The 22,454-nt window shown below is 49.7% G+C and overlaps 1 protein-coding gene across 11 annotated transcripts in view; it reads left to right on the top strand.

Annotated features, from left to right (window-relative positions):
• LOC128071357 (kynurenine--oxoglutarate transaminase 1) overlaps positions 1-15,895 on the top strand; it is a 32,856-nt gene extending 16,961 nt beyond the window's left edge. For 4 of the 11 annotated variants that reach the window (XM_052664239.1, XM_052664242.1, XM_052664238.1 and 1 more), the window contains 12 exons: positions 2,898-3,098; positions 5,465-5,523; positions 7,676-7,826; positions 11,094-11,243; positions 11,324-11,410; positions 11,651-11,779; positions 13,380-13,500; positions 13,840-14,135; positions 14,286-14,472; positions 14,552-14,631; positions 15,181-15,267; positions 15,356-15,895. In XM_052664239.1, coding sequence (XP_052520199.1) covers positions 3,003-3,098; positions 5,465-5,523; positions 7,676-7,826; positions 11,094-11,243; positions 11,324-11,410; positions 11,651-11,779; positions 13,380-13,500; positions 13,840-14,135; positions 14,286-14,472; positions 14,552-14,631; positions 15,181-15,267; positions 15,356-15,421 — 1,509 coding nt within the window. In that variant the 5' untranslated portion in view covers positions 2,898-3,002 and the 3' untranslated portion in view covers positions 15,422-15,895. Of the gene's footprint in view, positions 1-2,897; positions 3,099-4,578; positions 4,630-5,434; positions 5,524-7,675; positions 7,827-11,093; positions 11,244-11,323; positions 11,411-11,650; positions 11,780-13,379; positions 13,501-13,839; positions 14,136-14,285; positions 14,473-14,551; positions 14,632-15,180; positions 15,268-15,355 lie in introns of those variants that run through there. The other 7 variants (XM_052664249.1, XM_052664248.1, XM_052664244.1 and 4 more) reach the window with 6 other exon arrangements.
• The last annotated feature ends 6,559 nt before the right edge of the window (positions 15,896-22,454 follow it).

Raw genomic sequence — 22,454 nt, 5'->3', positions numbered from 1 at the left:
CTTTCTCTTTTTCGGCTGCGCTGGATCTTAGTTGTGGCACATGGGAAAAGATCTGTGTGGCATGTGGGATCTAGGTCCCTGACCAGGGATCAAACCCGGGCCCCCTGCATTGGGAGCGGGGAGTCTTAGCCACTGGACCACCAGGAACGTCCCATAGGCCAGATTTACTTCTTATAAGCAAGGGCCGACAACCATCCACTTCCTAGAATCTTCCAGTGTGGGCAAGCCTGAGCATTTGTATCCATGACTGGGTTATGAATTACTCTCCTTTTATTTCTCCTCTACAGTAAAGTTAGAGGGTCACACTGATAGTTATGAAATGTTGTGAACAGGTAGATTATATTGGACTTCCGGTTTGCAGTCCTGTGTGCAAGGAGCTTGGAAGTCATCACACTGTCCTTGTGAATAAAAAGCTGAGCCAAGATAAAAATTAACAGCTTTTCTTAGATTCATCAGAGAAGTGAGGCCACAACGCAAACTGCCGCCTCGGGTATGTGAATGTGTCATCTAAGGCTGCTTTCCCAAAGCAGCAGCAGACTTGAGAAGCTGCGACAAAGACTGTCTGCCCTGCAAAGCCTAAAGTATTTGCTCTGACCCAAGGCAGAATATGTTTGCTGGCGCTGATATAAGATAAGGAAACTTAACAGACAGGAATGATGAGCGTGGCTGGGCGAGAGCAAGCGAGAGAAACAGTGGTAGGAAATGACCTGGGCCCTCATCTCTGATCTAATATGGCGTCGTAGTATATGCTCGTAGGATACGGTAGAAACTTTGGGTTTTATTCTTAATATGAGGATTTTTAAAAGAAAGAAAGGAAACTGAAGTCGCTCAGTCACGTCCGACTCTTTGTGACCCCATGGACTGTAGCCTACAAGGTTCCTCCTTCCATGGGATTTTCCAGGCAAGAATACTGGAGTGGGTTGCCATTTCCTCCTCCAGAAGATCTTCCTGACCCAGGGATTGAACTCGGGTCTTCCACATGTAGGCAAATGCTTTACTGTCTGAGCCACCAGGGAAGTCCAGGTCTTAGTTGCGGCATAAGGGATCTAGTTCCCTGACCAGGGATGGAACCCTGGTCCCCTGCATTGGGAGTGTGAGGTCTTAGCCACTGGACCACCAGGGAAATCCCAGTGTACAAGTTTTTGTATGGACATATTTTTGTTTTTCATTTCTCTTGGGTATATACCTAGGAGCGGAATTGCTAGGTCATATGCTAACTCTATGTTTAACATTTTGAGAAACTTCTAGACTGTTTTCCACATCCGCTGCAGCATTTTACATTCCCAGAAGCAATATACAAGGCTTCCAATTTCCCACCATCCTTGAAACACTTGTAATTATCTGTCTTGTTATAGCCATTCTAGTGGGTGTGAAGTTGTGTCTTAGTGTACCATTTACCTAATGACTAACGATCTTGAGGATCTTTTCATGTGCTTGCTAGCAATTTATACCTCTTTGGAGAGATTCAGATTTATACTTTGCAAATGCCTTCTCCTATGTGGGTTTTTTCATTTTCTTGATGGTATCTTTTGAGACACAAAAGTTTTTAATTTTGGTGAAGTCTAAATCCATTTTTTCTTTCATTGCTTGTGTTGTGATATATAAAAGCTGCTATATATGGTGTTATATATTAAAAAACCGTCTTCTAACACAAGGTCAAAAACTTTACTCCTGTTTTCTTCAAGGAGGATTATAGTTTTAACCCTGACTTTTAGGTCTATGATGCACTTTGAGTTAATTATTTTTTATAAGGTAGGAGTCCAGTTTCATTCTTCTGCATGGGGATATCCAGATGTTTCAACACCAATTTGTTGAAAAGATTGTTCTGTCTTCATTGAATTTTCTTTTCTTTTTTTGCTCGGGGGTCGCATAACTAGTTAGCATGCCCGAGTCTCCTTCGTTATCGGAATTAACCAGACAAATCACTTTACCAACTAAGAATGGCCATGCACCACCACCCACAGAATAGAGAAAGAGCTATCAGTCTGTCAGTCCTGTCCCTCTTTGAATTTTCTTGGCCCCCTTGTCAAACAGCAGTTGATCAAATAGCAGTATACTTTTGGGCTCTCAATCCTATTCCCTCGATTTATATGTCCATCCTTATGGCAGTACCACACTGTTTTTTGGGTTCCCTTAGCTTTTTAGTAAGTTTTGAAATTGTGCAGTGTGTCCTTCAATGATTTTCTTCTTTTTTAAGCATTCACGTTTTAATTTATGTTTGTTGAATCTTTTTTTTTTCCCCCTTGGCAGCACTGCAAGGCTTGTGGGTTCTTAGTTCCCTGACCTGGGATGGAACCCGGGCCCTGGCAGTGAAAGCACCGAGTCCTAACCACTGGATCGCCAGGGAATTCCTGAATCTCTTTTAAGGCCTGATCAGCTTCAGATTGGTTTTAGCACAGAAATAGTCTACAGGTGGTATGTGTGTTTCCAGAGTCAGGACGTGATGTAGGCCTGGCTCTGTGATGTTAGAAGCCATCCATAATCTTCACCTGGATCATTTTTAACTAGAGGTGATTTACATTTTGAGGGCTTCCTGCATAGCTCAGTTGGTAAGCATCTGCCTACATTGCGGGAGACCTGGGTTCAATTCCTGGGTCGGGAAGATCCCCTGGAGAAGGAAATGGCAACCCATTCCAGTATTCTTGCCTGGAGAATCCCATGGACAGAGGAGCCTGGCGGGCTGCAGTTTGTGGGCTCGAAAGAGTTGGACACAACTTAGCACTATCTTTTTCTCTCTTTTTCTTAGCATTTTGAAAGGGTTACTGTGGTTGCTGGGGTGGGGGGTGGTCCCAGGGTTTCAAGGACTGAAGGATAGCCGTTCGACAAAACACTTGTTGCCGCGCCTGGTGCAGAGCGACCACTCGATAAATACCAGCCCTTATTGTTCTTGTTATTAGAGCTGGGCGGGGGGACCAAGTCCTGGGCCTGGAGCCATTTTTCCGGCCAGGGTGTTCTCCCTTCTCTGCCCTTGGAGGGGACGTCGCCCCACGGCTCTGGGAGGCATGTTCAGGAATGCGACGGCCATCTGTTTGCACCTGGTGGGGCCCCTCTGGGGAAAGAAGTCTGGAGCTTCGCTCACCCGGTGTTTGCACCAGACTGTAAGTGCTCTCGCCCCCCCTGCCCCCCAGCTCTGCTGCTCGCATGGCCTGGGGCTCCTGGGATCTGGCTTGGTCCTGGCTTCAAAGCTGTGCGTGAGCCTCCTCTTTCAGGAAGCCTTCTCTGACTGCAGCCTGGGTGTGGGCCCCTCCCTTGCCCCTGCTTCTGATCTAGCTTATAGCTCTGCATCCTTGGTGCTGCAGCCTCCCCATCGGCCCCTAACCCAGCCCAGTGTTTGGTACACAGTAGGTGCTTCATAAATGTTGGCTGAATAAATGCATTATGCATAAACTCAAGAACAGGCACTGGTTCCTCCCTTATCCAAGTAGTGTGTGATGTACGCAAAGGTCACTCCATTGAGCACCTCGAGTTTCCCCCCTTTTTCATCTCCTCCCTGAACTCATTCAGCTCAGTTCATCTTTGTTCTCACTCTGTGCCCCTGTACCCCTCTACTCCTTCAGCCATCTCAACCCTCCTCAAACTCCCTCACTCCAACCTCTACTCACCTGTCCACCACAGCCCCAACTCATCTTCACTTTATTTCCTTAACGTGATGCATACCCAATTCGAAAGCTAGTCCTTACATCCTTGAACCCATAATGACATCAATATTAAGATACATTGTTATTTTAGGGACTAGTAAGGGAGGAGGAAATTGCCTATTAAATTCATTCTATAGGTTCTAAGATACATCTGAAAGTGCAGTGTGCAAAAATACACATTTCAGAATCAAATGTGATATGATCTCCATACAAAAAGACTTGGAAACATAGAAAAGCACACCCATAATTCAATCACCTACAATTCCACCACTCAGAGGGAACCTTTGTTAACGTGTTACTACGTTTCCTTCTAAACTTTTTTTCCATTCACACATTACCATAAAAAATGTATATATACAAGCATATGCAAGGGTATTTTTTAAAACATAATCATACCATACATTCATTTTGTCGCCTGTTTTATTGATATCAGTACAGCACATTTATAAACATTCCTCTAAAATGTAATCTACTCCCATATTTTTAATCATAAAAATAAAACATTTATTTTAGAAAATGTGAAAAAAAGAAAATTGTTAAGGAAGAGAAGGAAAAATGTCTGTTTACTCACCAAATAATCACTGCCGTCTAACATTTTGGGGATCACACAATTTCCCTGGCAAAGATTATGCTATCGTTTCTACTATTTTGATACATGCTGAGTGCCAGCCCTGGCAAGAGGTATTAGGGCCTGGTGAAAGGACAGGGCCGCCAATGTTAGCAAAGTACCCACTGGGTTCGAGGCTCCACGCTGGGCTCTCTCTGAACCATTCACATCGCCAGGACTCCCAGGCGATGGAAAAGCCTGGCCGGTGTACAGACGGTCCCCACACCCTTCTCCAGGCCCAGGGCCAGGTGCTAGGAGCCCTGCTGTTGCTGTCGTCCTGACCCAGAGGCCTGTGCAGCTCCTCTTCTGACCCTGGGCAAGGCCCCAAATCTCTTTGAGCCTCAGTGTCCTCATCTTTAGATGAGGATTATCCTGACCCCTCTGGTAAGCATGCTGTGAGGACGCGGGCTGTGAAGCACAGTGGGTTCAGCTATACAGCCGGTGGCTTCACCACCTGCCAGCTCCCTGAGACTGCAACACACAGGGACCAGGAGGCTCCAAGGGACCACGAAGCCCATGCCCCTATTACACTGATGGGGAGACTGAGGCCAGGAGGAACTAACGCACTTGCGCAATATCACCCAGCCACAACGGACTGAGGACCTGAGCCTGATGGTCCCCGGGCCAGGCCAGTGTCTGCACACCTGTGGGTGAAGGGGAAGCTGGCCTGGAAGGAACCCAGGGAAGGGGAGGGGTGGTCCCCTGAGCCCCTGAAAGACTGAGCAAGTAGCCCCTTTGCCCGAGTCTGAACATGGCCTCATCTCAAACAGGCCTGAGTCTATCTGTCATGTGACCTTGAACGCAACTGCCTCCCACTCCTCCCTGCATTTCCTCATCTGTAAAATGGGTCAGGTCAGGGGGTTCCGGGAAGTTTATGGACAAGTTTAGCAAGAAGCCGCTGCCATCACAGTCACCCTATTCCGCTCTCCTGCTCCTGCTGCTCCTCCTCCCCAGCCCCTCCTGAGGAATTCAACCTGATGGAATTCAGTCTATGTCCCAAGATGTGCGGAGTCCGGGCTGGCAGGTGGGCAAGTCCAGGCTGGTGGCGCGGGGAGGAGCCAGGTGCTGAGAGGCTGGAGGAGCCCTGCCCTTCTCCTCCTCCCGGAGGGGCGGACATGGAGGCTGTGGTCACAGAGCAGTTGCTTCCTGGTGGGAGCCCAGGCTGACTCTCCATTTGCTCTGTCTCCAGCTGACTCCCTGCTTGCTCTGTTGTCTCCAGTTCACCATGGCTAAACGGCTGCAGGCTCGAAGGCTGGACGGGATCGACCAGAACCCGTGGTGAGCCAGGCAGGACTGGGGAGGATGGTGGTGGGGGTCCCCCGGCTCAAGGATAGCAGGGCTGGCGGTCCCTGGGTTGGCAGGGACTCCGTGGTACCCAAGACGGCTGCATACTCGGACCGGGAGGTTTGCAGCCTCAGCCCTTGAGAGGTGAGACCCCCCCAGCCACCTGCTTAGGTTTGAGTCTCAGCCTCACCCTGCTTGGCTGTGGCATTTGGGGCCGGTGACTCACCTGCTCTGAGCCTCTGGTTCCAGCTAGGAAGTGGAGATACTTCTGTCTCCCCTGAAGGGCCTTGGGAGGGTGAGATGAAATACTGTGTGAGCCATGGGCACTACCCAGGCACTGGGCTGAGGGCTTTCCGGGGGCGGGGGCCGGGGGGGGGTGTGGTCTTTCATTTCACACTTAGTAGAGAACAAGATAGCTAAAGAATATAAGAAGGTAAGACATGGGCAGCTCCTCACCGACACTTGAGAGCTTAACATCTTTTCTGAGTTGACTCATTCTACATGTGAAAAACGTACGTGCCCGCTGTCACTAGTGATGCAATGGATGCAACTGAAGATGTGTAAGAAAGACTGAATGCCCTTCCTTCTTCCCCCTTCTCCAACCCCTGCTCCCAGCCCACTCCCCCTTTGGCCAAGAGCACAGAGCCACCTCTGTACATAAAAAAGATATCATTGGCTGTTGTTTTTATCCAGAAGAGGACCATCTTTTTCTTTCAAACTCCCCTCCTGTACTGCATTTTGTGATTTGCAAAAATCTTCCACCTCCATCTTCTCCTCTGATGCTCCCTGTTGTTTGGGATACGGGACCAGGCCCAAAGGCCCTATGGTGTCCGGCTGCTCTCCAGGTTGAGCCCCCTGGGTCCTGCTCGCCAGGCTGCCCCCTCTGTCCTCTCTGTGAGGCAGGTGGGCAGGCCTGTGGCCCATTTTGCAGATAAGGTCAAGTCCAGCCCAGAGGAAGGAAATGACTGGCGGGGAGAGGCAGCTAGAGTCTTTCCTGACTCACAGAGCCAGCAGACTCTTGAACCTTTCATACCCATTCTACAGAACGGAGGACTGAGGCCAGGAGAAGCCAAGTCTCAGGCAGAGTCAGGGCAGGGCTGGCCTGGGAGGACTGCACAGAGCAGGGGAGCGTGCTAGGAGAGATGAGGGCCATGAGAGGCCCCAGGTTCCTGCAGACCCCCGGGTGGCAGCCTGAGGATCTGGCTCCGTTGTCCCAGCCACCATGGAACACCCACCATCTGACTCTGCATCTCAGCTCTGCTTTAGCCACTAGTGTGGCTCTGGGGAGGTCATGGGTCTCTCTGAGCCTCAGCAACTTCGTGTCTTCAGAGACCTTGTGAAGCTCTGGAGAGAAGAATAACCGATTTTAGACATATTTGTTGTTAGGCAAATTCATTGCCACCACACCTGACTGCTCTGCCCCCTGCCAACCTGGAGCCATGTGCCAGCCTTTTTATCCAGCTTCTCAGCCTCTCTGCCAGCTTCCCTAAAGAGGTGGCCAGCAGGCAGGCCCAGAAGAAAGGTGGTAGGGGGCCAGAGGCGGCAGATGGCAGGGCTGGTGGCACTACAGTCTGTTCAGAGTAATTCTCCAGGGCCCGATTGTTGCTTCAAACAGAGGTGGACTCAAAAGCCAACTGGGAAAAGCTAATTGGGAGCCATCGGGCAAGTCCCCTGAATCCCACCTTCTCCATCCCCATTGCGACTGAGGAGCAAACTTGCCTCATAGACTAACAGAGGCGATATGAGCAAATGTTTCAAAGTGTGACATTGACAGATGCATGAATAGGTCATGAAATCCATTTAGGGGTGCTCAGCAAGTATTTGTAAAGACCAGAGTAGGACAGGATGGGAAAGACTGCCGTGGAGCCCACTGGAAGGAGAACGTGGAGTCCCTGTTTATCCCTCCAGAGTTTGGGATGTAAAAGTGATTTCTTACTGTGGATCGTGATGGAAAGTTGCAGAGGCCCTGGGCTGAGACATGTGACCAGCATGTGACCAGTTATGACCGTAAACAGATCAGGATGGGTGCTAATTATCCAGTTTTTCTAGAGCAAGCCCAACTGCCTTGCTCACCCTGCCCTGGAATGGAGCAGAAATCCAGGTTGGGGTGGAGGGTTCTGCTACCCACTCTCTGTTTGTTGCCCAGGGTGGAATTTGTCAAACTGGCCAGCGAGGAGGCTGATGTTGTAAACTTGGGCCAAGGCTTCCCAGACTTCTCACCCCCAGAGTTTGCCGTGGAAGCCTTTCAGCACGCCACCAGCGGGGACTTCATGCTTAACCAGTACACGAAGGCATTTGTGAGTCTCCCAGCCGCTCTGGGGGCCCCCAGACACGGGCCTCTGCAGAGGTCCCAGGGGAGGAAGGGGCAGCTCTTCCTGGAGAGCAGGCCAATCTAGATGTTAGGGTTCACGGGGCAGAGCCCTTGAAATTCAATCCCGCCACAGTTCAGTGTTCATGACTGTCTCCTTTGTTACAGGCCCTGGGACAGTTCATGGCCTGGGGGAAAGGCAGATTTAAAAAACAAACCAAAACCTGAGCTGGGAGATCGTGGTCTAGCGGAAAAAGCAGACCAAACAACAGAAGCAGAGATCAAAGGTGGTTGATATGCTGCAATGGAGGAGCTTGGGGTCCTTGGGAGCATGAAGGAGGGAATGAAACCTGAGAGGTCAGGGAAGGCTTCCTAAAGGAGGTGACACATAAAACTCATGGAAGATAGTTGTTGGTGTTTTTTTTTTTGACTCTAAATCCAAAGTTTGTCTGTGAAGAACCACAGAGTAAATATTTGCCAGCCCTGGAGCAGGTTCTTAAACGTTGGTGTGCATCTCACCGTCTGGGGGAAAGTTTCTTCCACTCCCACCACCCAGAGTCTAGCACTGCCAACAGTGTGCTACTTTGCTGAGTGTTTAGACTTTTGAACTTTTAACTTTTAAAAATGTTTATATAAACACACACATATATCCACATGTGAGACTTGTGTGGCTTTCTGTTTTTTTTTTTTTTTTTGAAATATAAAGTTGACTCTCTGCATCATGTGGCCAAAGTATTGGAGCTTCAGCTTGATTTACAACGTTGTGTTAATTTCTGGTGCTCAGCAAAGTGATTCAGTTATAATATACATATATCCCCATTTTAAAATTTTCTTTCCCATTATAGTTTATCATAGGGTATTGAATATAGTTTTCTGTGCTATACAGTAGAACCTTGTTTTTTGGGGTTTTCTGGCTGTGCCACTCAGTAGGTGGGATTTTAGTTCACCTACAGTGAAAGCACAGGGTCCCAACCACTGGATCTTAAGGGAAGGCCAATATTGTTTATAGTATGAGTCCATTTGTGTTAAAAAATCACAAATCTTTTTCTAGAAACATAAACCCACCAAAATTGAATCAAGAAGAAACAGATGATTTGAACAGATCTATCACTACACGTGAAATAGAGTCTGTAATTTAAAAACTTCCTACAAACGAAAGTCTAAGACCAGATGGCTTCACAGACTGATTCTGCCAAATATACAAAGAAGAACTTATATCGATCATTCCCAAACTCTTCCACAAAATTGAAGAGGAAATACTCCCAAAGACTTTCTATGAAACCATCATCATCGTGATACCAAAACTAGATAGCACCAAATAAGAAAATTACAGGGCAATGTTTTGACAAACACAGATGCAACAGTTTTCAACAAATATTAGCAAGCCAAATCCAACAACATGTAAAAAAGATTGTACGCCACATCCCAGGTTCACAAGGATCGTTCAGCATAAGCAAATCAGGGTGATTCACCAAATAAACAAAAGACAAAAACCAATGGCTATCTCAATAGATGTAAAAGAGCACTGGATGAAATTCAACATCCATTCATGATAAAAACTCTTACCCAGGTGGTAATAGAGGAAACATATCTCAACATAACAAAAGCTATCTGTGACAAACCCACAGCCAATATAATACTCAACAGTGAAAAGCTGAAAGCCTTCCCACTAAAATCTGAAACAAGACAAGGATGCCCACTCTCACCTCTTCTACTCAAGATAGTATTAGAAGTCCTAGCCACAGCAATCAGATAAGAAAAAGAAACAAAAGGTATCCAAATTGGAAGGAAAGAGACAAAACTGTCACTATATGCAGAGGATATGATACTATATATAGAAAACCCTAAAGACTCAGCACAAAACTACTAGAACTGATAAGCCAATTCAACATTATATATACAATGTTATGGAACTTGTTTATTTCATTAAATAGTATGATAGGGGCAACTTTCCAAGTCATAATAGCCTTATTTTTTGATGACTGCATAGTATTCCACTGACTAGAGGTGCCATAATTTATTTACCCAGCCCTGCACTGATGGTCTGGTTTGGCTATCTCACTATTAAGCAATGCCACAGTGAATATTTTGTGTGTACACGTAAGTGAGCATTTATCTCAAATCACAAGAAGTAAAACCAGATAATCAAAGGGAGTAAGCCTTTTAGCCTATGACGGATATCATCAAATTGCCCTCCAGTAAGACTTACATTCCCATCAATAGTCTGGTCTCAGAGCTGGCAGGAAAGTCCATTCTTTTACTATCAATATTGAACATCAGCAATTTTTCTTTCATGACTGCCCTCATTATTTCATTTGGCTATGTGTATTTGTTTTATTGCTTCACAAGAGCTCTTTATGTTGCAGTGTTTCTCTCTTAGTTTTCTAACTTTGCTCATGGAATATTTTGATGTATAGACAATTTTCATGTTCATGCAGTCAAATCTGGTTTGGTAAATCATTTAATTAAGTTCCAGACCTTAGGTTTCAGTCCCTCGGCTTACCCTGGAATGTTTTATAAGTGTCCTCAGCAAACAAGCATATAGATCCAATACTCCTCTCAAAGTGAGGGGTTTTCAAAGCTGCGCCATAAACCCTCAGTCCTGCACTGCAACTGCCATGACCTTGGGCAAGTCATTTCCTTTCTCTGAGTCTCTTTTTCCACCTGTTAAATGATGGGAATCAAGCAACGTCTCTGTTGCAAGGCTGCCAAGAGGCTCAGATGGCACAAAAGTCCTTCTTAAACTTCAAGAAAGTGAAAGTGGCTCAGTCATGTCCGACTCTTTGCGACCCCACGGACTGTACAGTCCATGGAATTCTCCAGGGCAGAATACTGGAGTGGGTAGCCTTTCCATTCTCCAGGGGATCTTCCCAACCCAGGAATGGAACCCAGGTCTCCTGCATTGCAGGCGGATTCTTTACCAGCTGAGCCTCAAGGGAAGTCCCTTAAACTCTCTTAAACTTAAAGGGAGATGTTTAAAGCTTGGAGTTGTTGCTATTTTGAGGGTTCCACTGGACTGTCATTCGTGAAGGCGTACACTCTGTCTGGTTCCCCATCAATCCCAGCCCTGGGTGGTGGGCCTGGCACAGAGCAGGCTTCATGGCAAGGGGTGGTGGTGGAGGTGAAAGAACCCACCCCACAGAAGCTGACTTGACCCCCAGGTTTGCTGCTGAAAGATGCTAGAATTGCAGAGAGTGTCTGAACAGGAGGGTGGGCCCAGACTGAGCCAGGCACCTGACCCGTGCTGTCCTGGCAGGGTTACCCACCCCTGACGAAGATTCTGGCCAGTTTCTTTGGGAAGTTGCTGGGACAGGAGATAGACCCACTCAAGAACGTGCTGGTAACCGTGGGTGCCTACGGGGCCCTGTTCACAGCCTTCCAGGCCCTGGTGGATGAAGGAGATGAGGTGAATGGGCAAAGCCCGGGCTGGGTAGGGGTGAAGGGTCCGGGTGGTGCCAGCCCCAGCTCATCTGACCTTTGTACTAGGTTATCATCGTCGAGCCTTTTTTTGACTGTTATGAGCCCATGACATTGATGGCAGGGGGTCGCCCTGTGTTTGTGTCCCTGAAGCCGGTGAGGATGCTGGTTGGGGTGTGGGTAGGCAGAGGGGTCCAAGGAGTGTGCTGGGTTGAACCCGGGGAGGTGGAAAGAAGGAAGGAAGTGGAGGAGGCCAGTTTCTCCAGGATGGGGGGAGGGGTGTCCAGAGCCCCAGAGGAGAGACGGTGGAGACAGATGCCTGGGAGGGAGGAGCCGAATTCCTACAGATGAAAGTCAAGGAGTAAGCATTGCCACCCTGCCTCCCTCCTCTTGCAGAGCCCCACCCAGAAGGGAGAACCGGATTCCAGCAGCAACTGGCAGCTGGATCCCACGGAGCTGGCCAGCAAGTTCACATCTCGCACTAAAGCCTTCATCCTCAACACACCCAACAACCCCCTGGGAAAGGTACCTGAGGGACCTCCTCCCGGGTGCCCCTCCAGATTGGCTTGCGTCCCTGTTCTGTTACTCGTGTGCTGCCATGGGGCCTCAGTTTTCTTATCTGTGAAGTGGGAGAGCTGACTGCGGAGAGCTCTGAGGATCGAGGCTCCTGGGGTCCCAGGGCCTGGGGCAGGGATCCCCAGGGAAGGTGTCAGCGGTAGTGGGCTGGGCTGGAAGCCTCTATTACTCCCCCACAGACCCGGACCCGAGACTTCACCACTCCACTTTTCTCATCTGTAAAATGGGAATGTGACAGAACCGATGTCAAGGAAGACCCAGTCTCCCACCTGTTTCTCCTTTACTGTTACCATTATCACACTCGAAGCTGCTGACACCAGATACACGGGGTTCTTTGTTTCCCCACACTAAGCAGTTCTGTGAGACCAGCTGGGTGTCCCACAAAGTTCAATTCCATTTAATTCAGTCCTGACACTGTCTACCTGGAGATGGTGTCAGCTCCCAGCAGTGAAGGGCCCAGTCTGACAAGGCTGCCCCCCACCCCACTTCAGACGCCAACCACAAGTCAGTTTGTCACCTGTGCTTCTGACCTGTGGCTGTAAATCTGAGATGCCCACAACCCCCTCTTCAGGTTCAATTCATCTGAGTGGCTCACAGGACTCAGGGACACACCTACTAACAGTTCTCAGTTAATTAAAGGAGATGATAAAGGATACAGATGAACAACCCGATGAAGAGACAAGTATGGCGAGGTCTGGGAGGTGCCCGAGAACAGGTGCTTGCTTCTGCCCCTGTGGAGTTGGGGTGCGTCAGCCTCCGGGTGCCCGCATGAGCTCATCCACCTCTGCAAGCTCCCCAAACCCCACCTATCAGGATTTTGATGGAGGCATCAATTATCAACTCCATTTCCAACCCCTCTCCCTTCTCTGGGGAAGTGGCAGGAAGTGGGATATGGGAGGGGGCTGAAAATGTCAGGCTTCTAATCATGGCTTGTGTGGTCTCCCTGGTGGCCAGCCTTGATCCAGGAGCCCACTTAGAGTCACCTCACTAGAACAAAAATGCTCCTAGTGCTCTTATCTCTTAGGAGTGTACAGGGGCTTCCATTGCCTGTGTCAAGGTCAGGATCAAAGACCCGACCTTAGAGCAAAAGATGCTTCTAGTGCTCTTGTGCATGCGTGCTCAGTTGCTTCAGTGTGTCCAGCTCTTTGCGACCCCATGGACTGTAGACGACCAGACTCCTGCGTCATGGGATTCTCCAGACAAGAATACTGGAGTGGGTTGCCATGCCCCCCTCCAGGGGATCTTCCTGACCCAGGGATCGAACCCGCATCTCTTATGTCTCCTGCATTGGCAGGCAGGTTCTTTACCACTAGCGCCACCGGGGAAACCCTCCAGTGCTTTTACCCCTTAGTAGTTGCAAGGGTTTTAGGAGTTCTGTGCCAGAAACCGGGGCAGAGACCAATAGAGATATTTTCTGTTATCTCACAACTGACCTCACAGGGTCACTGTTGCAGGGTTAGGAGAGGGCAGAGAAGCCCTTGGCACCGGCTCTGGCCGTGCGCTCGCATTGCTCTGAGCTGGCCTCTCTGGTGGGGGACGGTCCCTGCAGGTGTTCTCCAGGGAAGAGCTGGAGCTGGTGGCCAGCCTGTGCCAGCAGCATGACGTGGTGTGCATCACAGACGAGGTGTACCAGTGGTTGGTCTTCGATGGGTTCCAGCACATCAGCATCGGTGAGCCAAGCGGGCCAGGGCGCCCCGTACCCCTGGACCTTTGCGGCAGGGCCTTGAGCCCAGTCTGGTGTCAGCGCAGGTCTGGTGATTAGGACCAAGGGGTCTGGACCCACACAGGTCAGGTGACCTGGGGCTGTGACTTCACCTCTCTTGGGACAGGGGAACACAGTGGCACCTACCTCCCGAGGTTGTCATGAGGAGGGGCTCAAATAAGTCTTGGAAATAGCTTAGCACGGAGTGGAGTCCGAGGCACTGAGAGCCAGGGTCCCTGCTGGTACCCAGCTCCCACTCCGTGCCCCCACCCCCGTCTCAGCAGCCGCTCTCTTTGATCTTGGGCAGCCAGCCTCCCTGGCATGTGGGAACGCACCCTGACCATCGGTAGCGCTGGCAAGACCTTCAGTGTCACAGGCTGGAAGGTGAGAGAGTATGGGGGGATGGGGAGCCCTCCCTCCACAATCGTTGGCGGGAGAGGCTGGCCTGGGAATCCGGAAAGGGTTTGGCTGGGCCCCCAAGGGCCTCACCCTCTCCCTATGTTCTTGGTCCAGGTGGGCTGGGTCCTTGGCCCGGACAGTCTCATGAAGCACCTGCGTACTGTGCACCAGAACTCCATCTATCACTGTGCCACGCAGTGCCAGGTGAGGGGGCGTGGCCAGGAGGGGCGTGGTCAGGTGAGGGGCGGGCCCAGATAGGGGCGGGGCAAGAGAGGCGTTTGGGCCAGCTCCAAGGTCGGGTCACACCTGACCTGCTCACCGCCCCCCCTCCACCCGCCCCCATGCCCTCCCCAGGCCGCAGTGGCTCAGAGCTTCGAGCGGGAGCAGCTGCACTTCGGCCAACCCAGCAGCTACTTTGTGCAGTTCCCACAGTACATCCAGCGCTGCCGCGACCACATGATACAGAGCCTACAGTCCGTGGGCCTCCGGCCTGTGATCCCCCAGGGCAGCTACTTCCTCATCACAGACATCTCGGACTTCAGTAAGTGGGCCCGGCCAGGCGGGGCCGGGGCTGGGGCCCTGGAGGCTGCCCAGGACCCAGCACGTCCTCTGTCCCCCAGAAAACAAGATGCCTGACTTGCCCGGAGCGGCAGATGAGCCCTACGACAGACGATTCGTCAAGTGGATGATCAAGAATAAGGTGAGCTGGACCTCTGCCGGCGGCTGTGTGTGTTTTACAGGCTGTGCACTGCTAAGGGCGCCTGACCCCCGAGCTGATGGGCCAAAATCCAGCCCGGCCTCTGCCCTGAGCCGTGGTTCAGGGTTGTATCCATTTCAAGGAAAGGAGAGCCTGTTTTTAATGTGCTCCAATAGGCCTTGTGGGCTGGCAGGAATTCCTACCCTCTCAGGGCCTCAGTCTTCCCATCTGTACAATGAGGGGTTGGCCCATTAACTCTGAGGTCCATCCAGCTCAGTGCTACGATTCTAAGACATTTCTTCTATGACTCTGCCCTGACCTGCCAGGTGATCTTCCTTGCTCTCAGCCGCCCTCTCTCCTCTGTACATAAGGAGGAACTTGGAATGGTGCTTTGGGATGTTTTACCTCTGACCTTGACACAGCACTGGGAGGTGCTGCATTGAAGCTTATTCTCTTTCTCCTTCTTTATCATGGACCCCTCTGATCCCCTGAGGCCCCCCAGAGGCCTGCCAGGCTGTGGGATGGTTGAGACATGGGCTTCCTCCTCCCCAGGGCTTGATGGCCATTCCAGTGTCCACCTTCGTCAGCGTGCCACACCAGAAGTTCTTTGACCACTATATCCGCTTCTGTTTCGTGAAGGTAAAGGACAGGCCTGGGGAGGGCAGAGCTCCCCAAGCCTCCTCAGACCTGCTGGGGAGAGGGGTAGGATTGATCTGCGTTGGTGCAGGATGAATCCACGCTCCGGGCCATGGACCAGAAGCTGCAGAAGTGGAAGGCTGAGCTCATGCCCTGAGGTCGTGACATCAACCCTGAGCCCTGCCTGGTGCCTGCACACTCTGCGAGGCTCTGTCTTTGTCCAGCTCTCAGCCATTCCCCAGGTGGCAGGTAGATGGTACTGGAGGAGCCCGTCTCTGTAATACAGAATGATCCCAGGGAAGAGTCCTGCTTTTGGTCTTTGGGGAGTCGGGAGCACTTCTTCATGGTGCATGGCTCTGTTCCTGTCGCAGAGGTGAGGGAGGCCTGGCTGGGGCCTCTCCCTGGTGCTCCCTGTGCTGGGCTGAATGGTTCTGGGTCCCCTCGCCCCTTCCCAGGCTCAGCTGGGACTCTGAGGGCAGACTTCAATAATGTATTGGCCTTGGTCCCAGTCCTGGCCCCAGCCAGGCCTCAGACATCCTTCCCTTTCCTTATCTACATTTGTTCTTGGGAAGTTGTATTTAGCTGTGAGTCCTCAAGCCAGTACTTTTTGCCCATAATAAAGTTTTAAGCTATTCAGACTCTTATTGGTTGCTTCTCTCAGCTTCACACCCTGGTGCTGATTGCTGCCAAGCGCTCAGTCAGAACAGAAGGCACCTTCCACCTCCCTGAACCTCAGCTCCCAGACTCTCTTTCTACAAACATTTTGGAGCCCAAAGAAGGGCAGGGACTTGGGACTTGTCTGAGGTCACCTAGTTAGTTAATGATAAAATCAGGCCTCGGGGCTCAGATGGTGTGTGTTACCATTGTTGGGTGTGTGTGTGTGTGTGTGTGTGTTGTGTGTGTTGGGGGCCTTAGTTGAGAGTCTAACAGGAAAGATACAGACAGTCAAGTCCCACAAGGATCAGAGTCCCGACCAGGAGTGCCAGGGATTACATAATTAGAACAAAAGGGGAGGGATTTCCCCAACGATCCAGTGGTTAAGACTCTGCCTGCCAGTGCAGGGAACATGGGTTCGATCCCTGGTCTGGGAAGATCCCACGTGCCACAGGGCAGCTAAGCCCGTGGGCCACGAGCCCACATCCTGCAGCTACTGAAGGTCTCGTGCTCTCGAGTCTGTGCTCTGCAGCAAGAGAGACCACCATCAAGAGAAGTCTGCAGGCTGCAGGGAAGAGTAGCCCCCTCTGACTGCAACGAGAGAAAGCCCGCATGTAGCAATGAAGACCTAGTGCAGCCAAAAGTAATTAATTAAAAAACGAAAGAATAGAAGGGAAAGGAATGTTTCCCCAAACAGGTACTGTGCACCTCTGCTTGCCAGACACCTGGATGCCCATCATCTCATTAAACAGCCTCTGAGACAGGAGTTACTGTCTCATGTTACAAGTGAGGAAACCAAGTTGGAGGTCTGGTGACTTGTCCCAGGCCCTCCTGCTGGCAAAAGGTAAAGGGAGGGATTTGATCCCGGGAGTGGGAGTGTGCCTCCCACTGAAAAGCAAGGCAACTTCTGAAATCCTTTTTGGAAGGTGGTGCTGGGGACTTGTCTTGAGGTTGTATTTGTGTAACAAATCATGGGTTTTGCTCATGTCATAGATTTAACTGGGGGAGGTGATGGGAACATACAGCATAATGAAATGTATTGGGTCTTTGTCTGCGGTTCCCAGCACAGAGCTCCTAAAACCCCTGGATTTCCCCAAGTGACAGTAGTGTCTTTTGTTATCCCAAATGAACCCCTTCAACCATGTTTTGTTTTTTTTTAATATTTTATTTACTTATTTTTTTTTTGGCTGTGCTGGTTCTTCACGCTGCTCAGGCTTTTCTCTAGTTGCGGGGAGCAAGGGCTACGCTCTGGTTTCGGTGCTTGGACCTCTCATCGCAGTGCCTTCTCTCGCTGCAGAGCACAGGCTCCAGGGATGCAGGCTGCAGTAGTGCGGCTCCTGGGCTTAGCTGTTCCTCGGCGTGAGGGATCTTCCTAGATCAGGAATTGAACCCGTGTCTCCTGCATCGGCCGGTGGATTCTTTACCACTGAGCCACCAGGGATGCCCTCAACCATGTATTTAAAAGGTCAGAATTTTCAGCCCCAACCCCAGGCCCCAGGGAGGGTAAAGGATTGGCCATTGAGTTCAGTTACATGACGAATGATTTAATCCGTTGTACATCTGTAATAAAATCCCACATAAAAACCCTGAAGTGGGACTTCCCTGGTGGTCCAGCAGCTAAGACTCCGTGCTCCCAGTGCAGAGGGCTCAGGTTCAGCCCCTCATCAAGGAACGAGACCCCACACGCTGCAACTAGGAGCCCGAAGGCCTCACCTAAAGATCCTGCATGCCGCAACTAAGACCCAGCACAGCCAAATAATTTTTTTTTAATTTGTAAAAATTAAAGAAAAGGGCTTCCCTGATGGCTCAGTGGTGAAGAATCCGTCTGCCAGTGCAGGAGACCCAGTTTTGATCCCTGATCTAGGAATATACCACACACCACAGAGCAGCTAAGCCCCCGCACCACAACTACTGAGCCTGTGCTCTAGAGCCTGGGAGCTGCAACTCCTGAAGCCCTTGCACCCCAGGGCATACGCTCTGCAAAAAGAAAAGCCACCACAATGAGAAACCCGTGTACCACAATTACGGAGTAGCCTCCACTCGCCACAACCAGAGAAAGCCTGCGCACCAACAAAGAGCCAGCACAACCAAAAATAAACAGATAAAAAAATTTCTTTAAAGATTAAAAAAAAACTTGAATCAATGAGGCTCAAGGAGTTTCTGGGCTGGTGAAAACCTCAATGAGCTGGTAGGGTAGCCCATCCAGAGAGGGTATGGAAATTCCATGCCCACCTTTCCACCTTAGTCTATGTACCTCTTACATTGGCTGTTCCTGAGTTGTATCTTCTAAAATAAAACCGTAAGTATAGTGCTTTCCTGAGGGCTGTGAATCATTTCAGCAAATTATTGAATCTGAATGGGGTCAAAACCACCACTCTCATGAGGTGGTCATGGGAATGCTGGAATTTGCAGTCACAGGCAGAAGTTGTGGGTGACTGGGCACCCCACTTGCCACTGGCATCTGAAGTGGGAGGCAGTCTTGTGGGCTCCCTTCACTTATGAGATCTGTGCCATTGAATCGAAGCTTAGGACACCACTTGGTGTCAGAGAATTGCTATTTGGAACATATTGGTGTTGCGACATAGGACACTCCACTCTCCCTTTCCAAACAATGATTTTGCACTGCTATCCCTGTTCCAAAGTCAAGACTGTGAAACAATACAATTCAGAGGCTCAGGCTTGGAGCCCTTTGCGGTACTACACATAGACTGCTGATAAGGTCCTCTAGAGCCAGAGAAGAAATTATGCTCATAGTTTTGAGTACTAATGTGTTGTTTTTTTTTCTCATAAACTTATCTCTCTAGTCATGATCCAGCTAATCATCATTATAGATGAGTAAAGATGCCCATTTAAAAGAAAGAAAGGAAGCCAGACAGGCAGGAAGAAAGAAAGACAGATAAAAAGGATTTCTTGGATAGAACTGAGACAGAAGGCTGATGGGTCCCAGGCTAGGTATTTGCAATGAGGCTCCTGTTTACATTTCTTGGGGCAGGAAAAAAGTGGACTTCAGGCTGGACATATACACGTATACCTCTCGTTTGCATTTTCAGAAACAGGAGATAGATGGGCTCCAGGTTAGATATTTACAACCAGTCTCCCGCTTGCTCTCCAAAGTGGGAGTAACGACTGAAACAGGATAGATAGCCAGGCTTTCTCTCCTGAGGACACCTTAGATAACAGTCATGGCAGGAACAGAGAGCGGCTGAACCTTGTTTGAGTAACGAATCAAGAGGCCAAATATTTCCCATCCTTGGGGCAAGGGAGACATTGCACATGGGCAGAAAGGCTCCTAGGGGGTCAAAAGTCAAGGGATGCCAGGCCCTAATAAGTAATGCTTCTTTACTCCCAAAAGCCTCTGCGTTGAAATCTATCTTGGAAAAAAGTCACGTACACATGTTGCCTAGGGCAGGTCAGGTGTGGAAAAATAAATCAGACTGTTGGCCAAAGGTAAACAAAGACCCAGAAGAACTGCCCTATATAAGTTTGTTAACCACTTTTTTTCTGGTTCCTCCTCATTAGGGAAGATTCCCACACACTTTCTCTCCAGGTGCCCTTGTCTTGCTTCTTTCTTAACTAAACAGTTTCTCTGTGTGTTGTCCCATTTGTGTGCTATGTCTCTAATAATAAACTTCGTACTCATTTTACAGTTTTTGCCTCCAGTGAAATATTTCCCTGGCCAAGAGCCAGGGAAAAATAACCTCTAACCGTTGCTGGTCTGGTGGCAAGGATTCGTGGTATCCATCGAGGCCACCTGAATGGAAACACTTCTGCCTGGCTGCCTGCAAATTCCAGCATTCCCATGACCACCCCCCCCCCCCACAGCCCCCAGATTCAAAAAGTTCAATTCCTGGGCAGGGAATTAAGGTCTGGCTTCATGCCACCAACTCACTCTGCTGCCTCTCCGAGATGAGAACCACTCTGACCAAAGCCTTCATAGCTCACGAACCAATCTAGAATCTGCCCTTAACTCAAATCTGTGACTCTACAGAGGTTTCAAGTCTTAGACTGAGTAACCTCAGCCAACTTGAGATGCGTAAATGAGTTTGCATTTCATTAAGATACGAGCGAGGAGGGAATGGTGAAGTAAACACAATAACCCCTATAATGTTAACACACACATTGAATTAGAAATTAATTTCTCTTCTGCTAAGTCGCTTCAGTCGTGTTCGACTCTGTGCGACCCCATAGACGGCAGCCCACCAGGCTCCCCCATCCCTGGGATTCTCTAGGCAAGAACACTGGAGTGGGTTGCCATTTCCTTCTCCAATGCATGAAAGTGAAAAGGGAAAGTGAAGGCGCTCAGTCTTGTCCAACTCTTAGTGACCCCATGGACTGCAGCCCACCAGGCTTCTCCGTCCATGGGATTTTCCAGGCAAGAGTACTGTAGTGGGGTGCCATTGCCTTCTCAAATCTCTCTTCTATTAAGTTGTAAACTCCAGATCAGTATTTGTTTTTGCTGACCATTGTGTCCCTGGCAGTCAGCACTGCAAGGAGTTCCTGCCTCAAAATAGGCTCAGCTTGATAAATATTTGTTGACTGAATGAATATTGACTCAAATTTATTATTTAAAAAGGAAAGTCTATCTCATTCCTTGCTGGTAGGAATGAGATGTAACAAAAAGGTATGTAACTACTTTGGAAGACAGTTTGGTGACTTCTTTCAAAGCTAAACATAGTCTAACAGTTGGATCCAGCAATCAGACCTCCAGCTGTTTATCCAAGTGAACTGAGAAGTCAGGTCCACACAAAAACCTGCACATGAATATTTACAGCAGTTTTATTTATAATTGCCAAATACTGGAAGCAACCAAATGCCCTTTGAAAGGTGAATGGATAGACATGCTGGCATATCCATACAGTGAATAGTATCCAGCAATAAAAAGAAATGAGATATCAGGCCAATGAATAGTATCCAGGAATAAAAAGAAATGAGATATCGAGCCACTAGAGACTAGGGAGGAACTTTAAATACATATTACTTAATAAAAGAAGGGAGTCTGAAAAGGCTGCATGTTGTCTGATTCCAACTACATGACATTCTGGAAAAGGCTAAACTATAAGAACAGTTAGAAAAAAAAATCAGTGGTCATCAGAGGCTTGAGGAGTGGGGAAAACAGGTGACGCAGAGATTTTTAGGGCAGTGAATCGATTTTGAATGATACTGTAATGACTGGGGCTTCCCTGGTGGCTCAGACGCTAAAGAATCTGTCTGCAATGCAGGAGACCCAGGTTTGATCCCTGGGTCAAGAAAACGCCCTGGAGAAGGAAACAGCAACCCACTCCAGTATTCTTGCCTGGAGAATTCCATGGCAGTGATAGATATATGACATTATGTATTTTGTCAAAACCCACAGTATGTACAACACAAAGAGAGAACCCTATCCTTTACTATGAACAAAACCCATCAATATTGGTTCATGAACTGTAACAAAGGTACACCTTAAGGCAACATGTTAATTACAAAAACTGAGGGGAAAGTCTGTGGGAACTCTTTACTATCTGTTCAATTTTTGGTAAACCCAAGTCTTCTCTTTGGCCACCTGATGCGAAGAACTGAGTCATTTGAAAAGACCATGATGCTGGGAAAGATTGAAGGCGGTAGGAGAAGGGAACGACAGAGGATGAGATGGCTGGATGGCATCACCGACTCAAGGGACCTGAGTCTGAATTAACTTCGGGAGTTGGTGATGGACAGGGAGGCCTGGCATGCTGCAGACCATGGGGTCGCAAAGAGTCGGACACGACTGAGCCACTGAACTGAACTGTTCTCTAAAATAATAAAGTCTGATAATTAAAAGAGAGAGTAAATGAACGAATCTATAACTGGATTTAATTACGGCCAGCTCTGAATCACACTCCAGCTCTGGGCCCCAAGACTCCATGTATAAACCCAAGCTGATGGTTGACTTCCGTGTTCGACCCGAGCCGGAGGGCAGTCCAAAGTTTCTGCGCGCTGGGACGCTCAAGCCTGCGATGACCTCAACACCACCAACCACACACAAGCCCTTACACCAGCGCCAGCTCCAGCTCATCGGGTGCCGCCCCCCATCCGCCCCTAGACAGCCCACCCAGCACCTCCAGCCCTCCCCTGTCCACGTGCTCTAACCTCCCAGCACCTAGGCCACGCCCACGCGCGCCACTGGTTCTCCGATTGGACGGCTCGAAGGAGGTGTTACCGGAAGGGGTGAGTCTGATTGGCCGGGCGGGGCCGACGGTGTGCGGTGAACATGGCGGAGCGCGCGAGGAAGCGGCCGTATGGTCCGGTAGGTGGAGAGATGTGAAAGCCCTGCGGCAGGGCGCGGGCCTGAGGTTAAAAGACAGAGCCGCGTGGGGCCCTGTGGCGGGTCCGAGTCGCCCCTCCAGCCCCAGGCTCGTCGCTGCTCCGCGGCCGGAGTCTCCGAGCTTGTTGCCTGCTTGTGGCCTCAGTTACCCCTGTCCCGATGAGCAGCGGAGGTGGGAACCGGGGTTTGAGTAGGAGCCGGGACAGCGTTGGTAACTCATTACCTTACCGGAGTGAAAGTGAAGTCGCTCAGTCGT

The sequence above is a fragment of the Budorcas taxicolor genome, unplaced genomic scaffold (assembly GCF_023091745.1).
Source record: "Budorcas taxicolor isolate Tak-1 unplaced genomic scaffold, Takin1.1 scaffold381, whole genome shotgun sequence".
Taxonomy (NCBI): Eukaryota; Metazoa; Chordata; class Mammalia; order Artiodactyla; family Bovidae; genus Budorcas; species Budorcas taxicolor.
This window is presented reverse-complemented; position numbering and strand designations above follow the sequence as displayed.